The 14,656-nt window shown below is 42.6% G+C and overlaps 1 protein-coding gene across 1 annotated transcript in view; it reads left to right on the top strand.

Annotated features, from left to right (window-relative positions):
- The first annotated feature begins 578 nt into the window (after positions 1 to 578).
- The window catches only part of IKZF3 (IKAROS family zinc finger 3), a 75,475-nt gene continuing 61,397 nt past the window's right edge, over positions 579 to 14,656 (top strand). The window contains exons 1-3 of the mRNA XM_048517651.1: positions 579 to 709; positions 12,256 to 12,309; positions 14,223 to 14,339. Of these exons, the coding sequence (XP_048373608.1) occupies positions 703 to 709; positions 12,256 to 12,309; positions 14,223 to 14,339 (178 nt within the window). The 5' untranslated portion in view covers positions 579 to 702. The remainder of the gene's footprint in view (positions 710 to 12,255; positions 12,310 to 14,222; positions 14,340 to 14,656) is intronic.

Below are 14,656 nucleotides of genomic sequence, written 5' to 3'. Positions count from 1 at the left end.
AGAACGCATAGCCCTGAGACCCTTGGGGGAGCAGCAGGATGAACATCTACGCAATAAAGAAATCACAGGGCTGCCAGCTCAGGATTGGGAAACACCTGGAGATTTGGAGGGTGGAGCCTGAGGAGGGCGGGGTTTGGGGACGGGAGGGGCCTCAGCAGGGTTCAGTGCCAAAGATGTATGCCATAGAGTCCTCCTTCCAAAGTGGCTGTGTTATCCAGATGAACTGATCTCTGTCTCCTGGAGGTCCGTTGTAGTAGTGCAAAATCTCCAGCCACCACCTGGAAGATGGCAATGCTACTCTCAGTTCACATGGGAAACTGTAGGACACATGCAGGATTGTCTTGAAGGCATGGGGTCTTATCAGTTAACACCCTCCAACCACCCCTATTTGGAAAGTCCCATTTTTCCTCAACAGAAAGTTGATGAAACTTTTCCTCTGGGAAATAAATAATAAAAATCGTGTGCGCCTCTTGAGAGCTGACGTTTGCACTAGATCGGCCCCCTTCCCCCACCACCTGGGGGTGCTCTGTTCCTACACATCACACACCCATTTCCTGTCCTTGTCAAGTCCTGGTTGTCACTGTTACAATGCAACTTGACTCGTTTTTGAAGCAGAAGCTTTTCTGGTTGGGAATCTTCCTTTTTTTCTGAAAGGCAGAAGAATCAGAGAAGCTAGAAAAGGAGCAGCTATTGCTAAGCGTGATGGAAGGTGAGATTTTGCTGGAATTCTGGTGGGGTTCAGTTTAGTGAAACACATGTCCTCAGATTATTTTTATTTGCAAGTAATGCTTTGATATGCTCCCTCCTCGTTTGCTTCGTTTCAAAATGTTGCTTTTTTTGTATGTTTATCCTGGCTAGTAAAAAGAAATTCCACCAGGTTCAATTGGCCAAGAATTTTTTTAAAAAAACTAACAACCAAAAAGGGGCATAGGCAGCTATGTCGGAACGAAAGACCATCTCCCATTCTGTGAAAATTATGGGGAAATCCACTCTATTGTCTGATTTTTCATAATTTGCTTAAGTTTTCTCCCACTTCTGCTAAGATTATTGTAACAACATATATAAATAAGAAAAACTTTAAACCTTCTTGAATTACATGCAAAAGCTAGAACTCATTCAGAAATTGCCAGGTTTTAAAAAGTCATCCTCTGTCACCTCGATAGATGCTAGCTTATTCCTAGTTACTAAAATGAAGTGAATTTCTAGGGTAAGAAGGTAATATATAAGATGTATAAAAAGCCATCCTCCAAAATACTTAAGTTAAGGAGGCAAAGCATTGGCTCTGTTAGCTATATAAAATGTGCATTAAAATTGCAAGACAGGATGATCACGGGCTACAGTTTGCGAATTTAGTTTCTTTACTTTTTTTTAGTAGCCAAAAGTGTGATGGTTTCTATTTGTATTTCAACTTGTGCATATGTAATGGAGATCCAGCAACCCCCCCCTTTTGCAGATCAAAACTGTCATGTCAAGCGATTGTACACAAAACATATTACAAATATAATTACTTGCACACTTGTTTGAGAACATTGTTTGAGACATCAACCAAGAATGTGGTTGATGTCAGTCACAAGATTTACACTCAGGTAACATACGTAGGATTAGTCTGCATAGTTCCCATTCTCCTTTAATTTTTTTTAAAAAAACTTTCCCCCTGCATCCAAAACCACTGGTGAATTACAGATTTTAATTAATCTTTCTCCTTCCAGAGTCAAAAATTCAGGAGAGACCTTTGATTTTAAAATGTTTGTTGTTTACTTCATCAATGCTCTGCTTTGAGGACCCAAAGTGGTTTATATAATTTCCTCTCCCTCTATTTTAATTCTCACAACAATCCTGTGATGTGGGTTAGGTTGATCTCATCTTTGTATTTTCTCGATTTGACCAGTGAAATTTTGCTTGATCATTGATGATTTTACCAAGGACACTGTGGTTCCATCCACACTTAATTGGATGTTGCATTAATTTGTGATATTATGACATAGCACAGCAATAATTTGCAACTGAATTGTCTTGCCCACACAGGATAATTTACTTGCAAAGGGTCACACAATCCAATGATATGTGAATGAATCCAGAAGATCTATAGCACGTAATCTTCATTTACTTCATTGGTGATTCATCCTTTCTTTCTGAAATCTGATAGGGTGGTAAAACAGCATTGACAAGTTTCTCTGATTATTTTAAAGTTAAAAGTAAGGGAAATTTTAAAAGTTTCATTCCTTTGGTTATATTCATCCATGTGAATGTCTGTCTGTCTGTCTGTCTGTCTGTCTGTCTGTCTGTCTGTCTGTCTGTCTGTCTGTCTGTCTTTCTTTCTTTCTTTCTTTCTTTCTTTCTTTCTTTCTTTCTTTCTTTCTTTCTTTCTTTCTTTCTTTCTTTCTTTCTTTCTCTCTCTCTCTCTCTCTCTTTCTTTCTTTCTTTCCTTCTTTCTTTCCTTCTTTCCTTCTCTCTCTCTCTTTCTCTCTCTCTCTCATTACACTTGGCCTTTCAGATCTAGTTCTCTGCAGTGTTGTTATAGAAAAATTAGAAGTGACTGTGTTGTAGGTCTGTAAATCAAAGGCCTTTCTTTGTAATGCTATTCATTGTAAAATCTCCTTTAAAAACAGGCAGCCATTTTGCCGTTGGATCTTGGCAGGTCGCTATCCCTTGTCACGGCTGCCCTCCCTGCAATGCTCTCAGTTCTTCTATCCCCACCACAGACTGAAAAATGAAATGGCAGCCTCAGCCATTTGCAAACTGTAAATATTTTGAGGAGCAGACTCCCCACTATCTGTAGCATGAAGCTTTGACAATTCTCGATGAAAAGCAGACTTGGGGAAACTTTGATTTTAGATTAATGGGATGGAGGAAAAATGGGTCTTAACGGTTAATATTTATCACCTCTGCTCTCTGCCACCCATTCATCAGCTTCATCCTCTCCATGGATATTACATCTTTGAAGAGTAGAATTGCAAACCTGGAAATCTCCTGGGATTACAACAGATTTCTAGGCAACAGAAATCCATTGCCATGGAGAAAATGGTTGCTTTGGAAGGTGGACTCTATGGCATTTTGCCCCACTGAGGTCCCTCCCCTCCCCAAACCCTGCCCTCCTCAGACTCCATACCCATAACCTCCAGGTAGAATCATAGAGTTGGAAGAGACCACAAGGGCCATCAAGTCCAACCCCCTGCCATGCAGGAACACACAATTAAAGCACTCCTGACAAATGGCCATCCAGCCTCTGCTTAAAAACCTCCAAAGAAGGAGACTCCACCACTCTCCAAGGCAGTGAATTCCACTGTCGAACAGCCCTGATGGTCAGGAAGTTCTTCCTAATGTTTAGGTGGAATCTCTTTTCTTGCACCTTGAATCTATTAGTGTCCTAGTCTCTGAGGCAGCAGTAAACATATGGCAACCCTTCAGATATTTAAACATAGCTATCATTTCCCCACTTAACCATTGCTTCTCCTGACTAAACATCCCCAGCTCCCTAAGTCTCTCTTCATAGGGCATGGATTCCAGACCTTTTACCATTTTGGTTGCCCTCCTCTGGACACGTTTCAGCTTGTCAATTTCCTTCTTAAATTGGGGTGAACTAAACACAGTACTCTAGGTGAGGTCTGGCCAATGCAGAGTAGAGTGGTACGATTACTTCCCTCGATCTAGACACTATACTCTTATTGATGCATTCCAGAATCACATTGGCTTTCTTGGCTGCCATTATCACACTGTTGACTCATGTTCAGTTTGTGGCCTACTAAGACTCCCAGATCCCTTTCATATGTACTGTTGTCAAGCCAGGTGTCACTCATTCCTATATCTGTGCATTTCATTTGTTCTGCCTAAGTGTAGAATCTTACATTTATCTCTGTTGAAATTCATTTTGTTAGTTTTGGCCCAGCTCTCAAATCTGTCCAGATCATTTTGAATCCTGCTCCTGTCCTCCAGGATATTAGCTACCCCTCCTAATTTGGTATCATCTGAACATTTGATTAACATGCCCTCTATTTCATTATCCAAGTCATTGATAAAAATATTGAATAGCACGGGGCCTGGGACAGAACCCTGTGGCACTCCACTACTCACTTCTCTCCAGGATGAAAATGAGCCATTGATGATCACTCTTTGTGTTCGGTCAGTCAACCAATTACAAATCCATCTAACAATTGCATTGTCTAGTCCACATCTTTTCAGCTTACTCGCAAGACTATCATGGGGCACCTTGTCAAAGGCCTTACTAAAATCAAGGTATGCTACATCCACAGCATTCCCTTAATCTACCAAGTTTGTCACTCTATCAAAAAAAAGAGATAAGATTAGTCTGGCATGACTGGGTTTAGTCTGGCATGATTAGTCTGGGTTTTTGAGAAACCCATGTTGATTTTCATTGATCACATTATTCCCTTCCAAGTGCTTACAGACTGTCTCCTTAATGAACTGCTGTAGAATCTTTCCTGGTATTGATGTCAGGCTGACTGGGCAGTAGTTGTTTGGGTCCCCTTTTTGGAGACAGGGACAACATTAGCTCTCCTCCAGTCCACTGGGACTTCTCCTGTACTCCAGGAGTTTTCAAAGATTATAGCAAGCAGTTCTGAGATTACTTCTGCCAGTTCTTCTAATACCCTGCAATGTAGTTCATCAGGCCCTGGATATTTGAATTCATTTAAAGTATCCAGGCAATCCTGTACTAGCTCTTTATTTATTTTGTGCTGAATTTCCCCTACTGTATCTTCTGATCCATTTCCCCTCAGTTGAGCACTGTTTTTCTTTTGCGGGGAAAAATAAGGTGTTGAGTAGTTCTGCCTTTTCTCTGTCCCCTGTTAGAATTTGACCATCTTCTCTATGCAGTGACCCCATCATATCCTTTTTCTTCCTTTTGCTACGGACATAACCCAAAAATCCCTTTTTATTGTTTTTAACATCTCTCGCAAGTCTGAGCTCATTGTGAGTTTTAGCTTTTCTGACAGTCTCCCTACATGTCTTGGCTATTTGTTTGAATTCCTCTTTAGTAATTTCCCCCTTTTTCCATTTCTTGCACATGGTCCTTTTATATCTTAGCTCACTTGAGAGTTCTTTAGACATCAGTCCTGGTTTCTTTAGACATCTCCCATTTTTTCTCCTTATTGGAACTGTTTGAAATTGTGCCTTCAAGATCTCACTTTAAGAAACTCCCATCCATCTTGTACTCCCTTCTCTTTTAGTATTCTTAACCATGGGATAACAACCAGTAGTTTCTTAAGTTTACTGAAATCAGCATTCTTAAAATCTAGAATGCGTGTCCGACTAGACTTGGCATCCCCTTTCCATTGTATAATGAACTTAATTTTTACCCAGATGCTCTCAACCTGGTTCATAGGATTTAAGTCATGGACCTGCTCACAGGTGTAATCATCCCTCACATATAGTGCTACTCTCCCACCTTTCCTAGTTGATCTATTTCTCTGGAATAGGTTGTACCCCTCAATTATTATCTCCCAACCCAGACCTAAAGAGAGAGGGAGACATCTTCCACATGTAAAGATGTCAGCCTCCAGGAGGGATCTGAAGATCCTCCAGAATTACAGGCCAACTCCAGACTACAGAGGTCAGTTCCTCCTCCACATAAGCGGCAGACTCTTATCTGTTAAACTGGATTTGTTTCCCTGCTCCTATACATGGAATCTGCTGGATGACGTTGGTTTAGTCACATTTCTTTGGAACTCTCTCAGCCCCACCTGCCTCACAAGGTGTCTGTTGTGGGGAGGGGAAGGGAATGGAATTTGTAAGCCGCTTTACAGGAGAGAAGGGGGGTATAAATCAAAACCCCTTCTCCTCCTCCTTTGTCTACTTCATCTCTTCCTGACTATTCTATTATCCCATCCCCTTAATGGCATATCCAGATTGTAAATGTCTGCTGAATCTTAGCTGTTCCGTTATAATCAGGTCTATTGTGAGATTATGCCTTTGTTTGAGAACAGAAACATTTTCATTTAGATACATAAAATCATGGACGCAAAAGGTAGATAGCAACTGATTTGCCCCTAGTCTGCCCCTCCCTTTTTGAAAACAACTTGGTTGAATTCAGACAACATTTAAATTTTCAAATAACTAAAAACAAGAAAGAAAAAATATTGCCGGAATCCTTGGAACTGGGAGATCAAGAAGGTTCAGAATCCACCCCCTCTGATGTATTCATTTCTTTAAAAAAAATTATATCCTTCCAGTAAAATCAAACAATAGAATACCATCAGTAAAACCACAATGGCCAACATACAGTCACGATCGGCAGCAAAATATTCCCCACAGCACATGCACAGCCAAAGAGAAACTGAAAGGCAATGCTGGATTACTGCCTAAGGCAAGTGTATGTCGAATGTTTCCTTGACCTGCAGGGTTTCATTCAAATGGCAATGATTATCTTTTTTCCTGTCCACACCGTGACAAATGCAGAAGCAATTGTACAGGCAATGGAGCACAGTACAGTACACCTTTCCCAACATTTTCCATGCAGTCTTCTCCATCACACCACTGTTGGTCTTCATGGTATTTTCCCCATGGACAAAATATCCTGGGATAGACCCGGGATCATATATCCCAGTGTGTTTTTATCCCGGTTTCTCCCTTTGCACGGCTGCTCATCAGCGCATTCAGGCCGGGAGGAAGAACTCCAGTGAATTATGCATGAGCCCTCGGTTCATTTCCATTTTCCACATAAACGTTTACGTAGTTTGCATATGTTTACGTAAATTCTGTTTTTCTGATGTTCTGATTGGCTGCAGCTAAGGGGTGGGGAGAGCAGGTGGCTAGGCAGGAGAAATAAACCAGTCCGACTCCCACGGTGTTTGCATGGGAGCGGGAGCGGCGCAGGATTTTGAAAAGAACCATCAAAATCATCATTTTTTGAAAGATGCGGGATAAGGCAAATCTCATGGGGTGGGCCCAATTTAGGCCCAGAAGCCCTGCAGAATTCATGGCCAAACTGGAATGGTACATTTCCTTATCCCAGGATATATTGGCCATGGGGAAAATGCCTATGAGGGCTTTGCAACAAAAATCAGTTATTGCTAATATGCTACAGTGGTCTACAGTGTTATAATGATCTATTGCTGTTAGTTGCTGAGATATCAGGGGAAAGGTAGACAAAGGGAAATGGTGCCAGCGAGCAACTTTCCATCTAGATGACTATTTATTTATTTATTTGTTTATTTGTTTTTTATTATTAGTCTTATAGACCCCCAAAGGGCTCAGGGCGGTGAACAACCAATATAAAATACAACTTTAAAACACAATAAAAACTAATATCATTTAATTGAAACCAGGAACCATGTAACATCAGATGGCGTCATCCCTCCCCCTCCTCCCCCTTGTGCCCATGGGAGGCCAGATGGAACGGAAGCAATGTTCTTATCCAGGCTGGCCAAATGCCTGGTGGAACAGGTCCATCTTGCAGGCCCTGCAGAAACTCTATAAGTCCAGCAGGGCCCTGATCTCCTGTGGGAGCCTGTTTCACCAGGTTGGGGGACAGGTATATAAAAGCCCTGGCCCTTGTGGAGGCCAGCCTGATTGCTTTCGGGCCAGGAGTCACCAACAGGTCCTCCTCTGAAGAACAGAGGGGCCTGACGGGGCAATATGGGGAGAGGCAGACCCTCAGGTATGCAAGTCCAAAGCCGTGAATGGCCTTAAAGGTGAAAACCAATACTTTAAACATGACCCGGTACTCAATAGACAGCCAGTGCTGATGGTATAGGACCAGCATAATCCGGTCCCAACTTGATGTTCCCGTAAGAAGTCTGGCTGCCGAATTCTGTACGAGTTTCAGTTTCTGGATCATGGCTAATGGTAAGCCCGCGCAGAGCCAGTTACAGTAGTCTAACTTGGAGGTGACCCGCGTAATCCGCTAACATGCTTGGACTGAATTATTTCGGAAAAACTCATAACAAAGCAGATTTGATTGCATGGAGGACTGCAAGGCTTAGAAGGTCGACTATTAAAGGATGGTATTATTATTTATTTTGACTTAATATTGTGCAGATGTTGCAAAAACACCAGATACGTGGAATCCAAGACAGAGAAAAACATTCATAGGTATCCTAACATTGAGTGGTTGCATAGAATGTTAGCCTGACCTATGCTCTGTCTCAGATAAAGATGCTAGTTTGGTCAGTTGAGGTGCAGCAGTTGAGAAAATTGAATGTTGCCGCATTAGAATATAGTCCTAAACGAATATGAGAATTATCATTCACTTTTACATGCTGTCTTTGTCGAAACCATTATTTTGTGCATTATTGAGAATGGTACTTTGATATTGGAGCCTTTATGCTTCATTGAATGACTATCATCAGACTTTCAAGTGGATGGGAGGGAGCAGGGCCTGCATGTTGAGTTCTGTGGCAGAGGAATATACAATCTACTACCATCTTTTTGTGAGACAAAGTATAGAAACCGTTTTTCTCCTGTATCCTAAATATATAGCTACGAGGCCTGTATATAGTTATGGGAGGGGAAATTTTGTGCATGTTCAAAGGAATTGCTCATCTTAATTTTTTTTATTTATATTAAAATTTTCATTAACAAAAGTTAATAGAACAGGAAAAAAGATATAAAGAAATACAGATCCTGCCATTGTTATAGTTCTAAATACTGAGAGGCAACAAAATTATATATAAAACATTCTACAAAAATCTTAAAAACTCCAATTATATCCATCTTACTTAATGTAATTATCCATTTATCTGTCCCTCTTTAACCCATTTTTAATGTCATATATTCTGTATCTTTACTGTTGCAGTCCATGTTCCAGAACTGAACTCTCCCATTCTGGGGCTCAGGTTTGGTGACTCAAATGGAGCAGAATTATTCTGTGTTTCTCCTAATGAACTGTACATTTGGAAGCGTCAGAATTTTTCTGTCTGGAATGTTTGCAGACCCCCTTTCTAGACCTGCATGGGGCTCACAACCACAAAACCAAACAGGCAGGAAAAAATGAATGATCAGTTCAGGCAGGGATGAGTCACCGGTGCCCCGTCGCCACCACCTGTCTGGTTCCACCTCACTAGGTGAAGTCTTGTGTTGAGATTCTGAGGGCTGGCCATTCTACAGCAATTGAAAGTCTTTCTCCTGAAGACCTAAGCTGATTCCACTTGAGGGTTTTCTCCCTGGTAGTCCCCCCGCCCCCTTTAATTACAATAAGAGTACTTATAAAACAGCAGTCAGGGACTTAACAGATCTCTTGGCAGTATAATTAATCTTCACACACCACAGAGATCAGATCAGTTCCCTTGGCGGAAATGGCTGTTCAGTGGGTGGACTCTGTGGCAACATCTTCCCTCTCCAAATCCTGCCTCCAAATCCATCCCTCCACCCCCACTTTTTTGGAATCTCCTGTTTCAGAGCAGACAACCCTGGCAGCACCCCCAACTTGTATTATATTTCTCTCCTCTTTCTTAGCTAGAACTGAGGAGCATCTTGGGAAATGGAAGCCTCTGTCCATGCAACAGTGTTACATCACATCCGGGAAAACCTGGAAGAGATGTAAGTTTGCTCTAGGAATCACGAGAAGCTCTACGGTTTTACCATAGAATTTCTGGCTATTCCTAAGGCAGTCAGATGCCACTCCTGGGTTGTCTTTGGAAGTGTTACATTGCACTAAGTGCTTTTTAAATAGTTTTTTCTTCCATTGGCTGCCAGAGCAACAGCAGGACATAGGAGCAGGGGGTGGAACATTCCCTGCCCACAATAGGAACTGGCATCCCTATATCATTTCAGGGAAATGTGTTGTGGTCATTGATTTGTCTCCAAGGTAGTGTGGGCTACAAGGGGCTGTTTTCTCACCCGGATGAGAGTGGCTTGTTGGAGCAAGCAAAACCCTGTTTCTGTCTCAGCCTGCTTGAAATTTCCCTGATTTTTTGGGCCATTCCTAAACTGTACCATTACTAGACAGAGGCAGAGTTTGTTCCTGCATACATCAGTTCTGTGAGGGCAATGACGAAAATGTCCACATTCTAAAATATCCTGATGTGCTGGCTACAAAGATAATTTCCCTTGGGGGAAAATGGATGCTTTGAAGGGTAGACTCTTTAGTCTTACACCCCACTGGGGTCCCTGTCTTCTTCGGTTTCCATCCCCAAATCTCCAGGAGTTTCCTGATCCAGACTACAGAGATCAGCTGTCCTGGAGAAAACTGGTGCTTTGGATGTTATGGTGTCGTGCCCCACTGAGGCCCCTGTCCCCACCCCAGGCTTTATCCCCAAATCTCCAGGAATGTCCCAACCTAGATATGGCCACCTCCCCCCACAGCCCCTGCCAGTGGCCAGAGGAGAACTGGCAACCTTAGGGCTGAACCTTGTCTATTCTGGGGGCTGGACACAGCTGCTTCTAGCAACCCCAGACACATCCTTTCCCCTGACTTGTCCAGCTGCTGACCAGAAAAGAAAAGATCAATTACTGAATTGCAACACTAACCTGTCCCTATCCTTGACCACCCCCCCACCTCCCACCCCAGCTCAATCTTTGCAGGGGACAGGATATTGTGTTGTTAATGCACAATCCATGAAAGTAAAACTGAGAGGGGGAAAAATTAAAAGGTTGATGGTGGTTTAGAAAGGTCTCCAGTTACTGAAACTTTTGTGCTCAGATGTTACTTCGGCCCCAGCTATGTTCCATAAACCTCGGTGGTGAAGCAAGCGTAGCGGTTTGCACTTCCCTGCTGCTTCATGTGAGCAGATTTTTGCAGTTATGTAACAGCCAGGACCAAGGATTTTTCTTTTAAAAAAAAATCAACAAGCAGACATAAGATTCTCTGATAAGGAGATCAAAGGAAGAAATAGAGAGGCAAAGAGAGACAAGAAGGGAGGTCACTGCATTACATTGGAAGTGAGACCCATTCAATTTGCCTCTCTGACAGAGGAGCCATTTTCAATTTGTATTCATCTAAAGCTTATCGGGGGTTAAGGAGATCAGTCATGACTAGGCTTGGCAACCTCCAGGTCGTGGCTGGAGATCTTCTGCGATTACCCCTCTCTTCCCCCAAAGTGTGTCCTTCTGAGGTTCCATCATAGAAAGTGGCAGGTATTCCCCAACCTGAAAATAGACATGAAGGATAAACAACCTGTCAGACAAATTGCCTGCCGTTATTGGTCTTCCCACATAACAGCGAAAAATCTTTGCATTGCCAAATGATCCCAGGAAAAACTTGGCCTGGCTGGACTATTCATTTTTACATGCATGAGGAGATTTAGGAAAAGCAAAGGATGTATTTCTTCCAGAACAAGAAACAAAACTTGTGTAATAACTTTTGTTAAGGCCAACTAAAATGGAACATAACATTGTGCAAAAGTTAAAAAAAAAACAAAGAAGAGTTTGGATATATACCCCACCTTTCTCTCCTGCAAGGAGTCTCAATGCAGTTACACACTCCCTTCCTTCCTGAAGAGGGAGTATTGTGCGACATCTCCTTCACTTTCCCTACAAAGCCAGGGGGGAAAGTCACACTTCCCTTGCTTTTGGAAACTGAGGGGATTCTCTCATCTGTGGCACAGCGAGTTCAGGGGCAGGGGAAGTGTGTGCGCAATCGAAAATCTGATCCAAAGAAATGGTATGTTCACTGCGGAGCAGACCCCAAGTGCACAAATGGTCACTGAGATTACTTCAGAACTAGACAGAAATTAAGCTCTCTTTTATTGGCAATTGTGGAGTGGAAGCTCAGGAATTCTCCGGCTTTGGTTTCCTGCATAGAGCAGAGGGCTGAACTCTGAAGCAAGAGCTGCTCCTCTTCTTGCTCAGGGATGATTTTCACCTCCTCGTTCCAGGCAAAGCAGGGCCAGTATAAACTAAGTTACATCAGGGCACAAGAGACCTTTGTCAGTCCCATGCCTGTCAGTCACATGCCAAAGGCACATGTAGAGGGCCTGTCAAAACATAACTAAGGATGGCCTGGGTGGGGGGGTCTAAGAGGAGTTTGTGAGGTGTCATCAGGCACATAATGCAGAAAGGAGTGTTGTGGCAGATGGTAACGATTAGAGATAATCCCTTCTATTTCATCAGCTATCACATACAAAGCTGTTCATGCCCTTGGGCCCTTATATCTGCAAGACCACCTCTCCCCTTACGCTCCATTGTGACACTTTTGATCATCAAAGCAGGGTCTTTTTCAGGTGTCAACCTACAATTGGGTAAAATCAATGACTGTCTGTATGATTTTAGGCCCCTTAGAGAGGGGAGAGATTCAAAGAATTGTCACTGATCCTTGGACAACTTTTGGAGGCTGAAATGTTTTTGGATGGTTTTTTCCAGGGTCACCAACTGGCATGGACCTCAGCCGTTCCCGGGATCAGCAGGAGGCTACAGGTATTGTACCTTTCTAAGGTTGCCAAATCTGTGCTGGGAAATTCCTCCGCAAAGTTCTTTCCTAGCCTGCTTACTTGCACCTATTGAGGTAACTCACTTAACATAAGAACATAAGAACAAGCCAGCTGGATCAGACCAAAGTCCATCTAGTCCAGCAGTCTGCTACTCGCAGTGGCCCACCTTTGGGAGCTCACATCTGCCTTTGGGAGCTCACATGCAGGATGTGAAAGCAATGGCCTTCTGCTGCTGCTGCTCCTCCTGAGCACCTGGTCTGCTAAGGCATTTGCAATCTCAGATCAAGGAGGATCAAGATTGGTAGCCATAGATCGACTTCTCCTCCATAAATCTGTCCAAGTCCTTTTAAAAACTATCCAGATTAGTGAACATCACCACCTCCGGCGGCAACATATTCCAAATACCAATCACACATTGCATGAAGAAATGTTTCCTTTTATTAGTTCTAATTCTTCCCCCCCAGCATTTTCAATGTATGCCCCCTGATTCTAGTATTGTGAGAAAGAGAGAAAAATTTCTCTCTGTCAACATTTTCTACCCCATGCATAATTTTGTAGACTTCAATCATATCCCCCCTCAGCCGCCTCCTCTCCAAACTAAAGAGTCCCAAACGCTGCAGCCTCTCCTCATAGGGAAGGTGCTCCAGTCCCTCAATCATCCTTGTTGCCCTTCTCTGCACTTTTTTCTATCTCCTCAATATCCTTTTTGAGATGCGGCAACCAGAACTGGACACAGTACTCCAAGTGCGGTCGCACCACTGCTTTATATAAGGGCATGACAATCTTTGCAGTTTTATTATCAATTCCTTTTCTAATGATCCCCAGCATAGAGTTTGCCTTTTTTACAGCTGCCATGCATTGAGTTGACATTCCCATGGAACTATCAACTAAGACGCCTAACTCCCTTTCCTGGTCTGTGACTGATAGCACTGACTCCTGTAGCATGTATGTGAAGTTTGGATTTTTTGCCCCTATGTGCATCACTTTACATTTTGCTACATTGAACTGCATTTGCCATTTCTGAGCCCACTCACCTAATTTATCAAGGTCCGCTTGGAGCTCTTTGCAATCCTTTGTGCTTCTCACCACCCTACACTTCTTTCTTTCTTTCTTTCTTTCTTTCTTTCTTTCTTTCTTTCTTTCTTTCTTTCTTTCTTTCTTTCTTTCTTTCTTTCTTTCTTTCTTCCTCCTTCCTTCCTTCCTTCTTCCTTCCTTCCTTCCTTCCTTCCTTCCTTCCTTCCTTCCTTCCTTCCTTCCTTCCTTCCTTCCTTCCTTCCTTCCTTCCTTCCTTCCTTCCTTCCTTCCTTGCCTTCCTGCACAGGGCTGACACCTTTGAAAGCTTCTAATGATCTTTTGCTGGTGTCAAGACATCTGAATTATATTTATACTCTTGGGAAGTCTGAGTTTGAAACTGAAGTATCATGATTTGAATTGCATGGACCTGCTTTGTTGGCCATTGTTAGGGTTGCCAGTTCCGAGTTGAGATATACCTGGGGACTAGGGAGTGGACCCTAAGGAGGGCACAGTTGGGGGAGGGGAGGAACTCGTGCACATGTCCTCCTTCCAAAGAAGCCATTTTTGCCAGGTGAACTGACTCTGTCACCTGGAAATCAGTTGTAATCTCAGGTCGCCAGCCACTACCAGGAGGTTGGCACCACTAGCCATGGTAGGCCTCGGTTTCCTCCACCTGTGAAATGAGTGTATTGATATTATTTACTGCATTTATTTAGAATATTTGTTTGCTACCTCTTACACATTTCAGAAGTGGCTGTTTGGTGTTAGGGCAAACAATCTTAAAGCACTTGTAAAATGCTGCATACATGAATCAGGTTTGTGTTTTTTTAAAAAAAAATCTATTAGGTTATTCTTTAAAAAAAAAAACTTACAACCTTCTTCCAGAAGTCCAGGACATTTTGGCTGATGCTAGTTCCAACACATCCCATGAAATGGAAAACATAGACAGTGCTGAAGATACAAAGGAATATCATCTGACTAATGGAGGAGGAGGGCGAGACGGTAAGTAGTTTGATAAATAGCATGTGAAATTAGGGCTACAGCTTTTAATCAGTTAATCACACCAATTAATCAATTAAAGACATTCCAAACAGTTACCAAAGTGCCCTTAATTAGTTAGCCGCAATTTTAGATAAGGAAGTCTCTGGTTGATTCCACACAGTAAATAGGTAACAGGTTGCAGTCATGATAAAGTAATCCATTTTCCTGTTTACACGTGTACCATGCACGCAGTGATGGGAGCCCATGGAAACAATCCGGGGTCCTTTCCACGGAGACACTTCTCTTTTTAAAAAATTTCTGGCAACATGTAGCTACGT

This window comes from Sphaerodactylus townsendi, linkage group LG15, assembly GCF_021028975.2.
Source record: "Sphaerodactylus townsendi isolate TG3544 linkage group LG15, MPM_Stown_v2.3, whole genome shotgun sequence".
Taxonomy (NCBI): domain Eukaryota; kingdom Metazoa; phylum Chordata; class Lepidosauria; order Squamata; family Sphaerodactylidae; genus Sphaerodactylus; species Sphaerodactylus townsendi.
The sequence above is the reverse complement of the archived record's forward strand: the minus strand, read 5'-3'. Positions and strand labels throughout refer to the sequence as shown.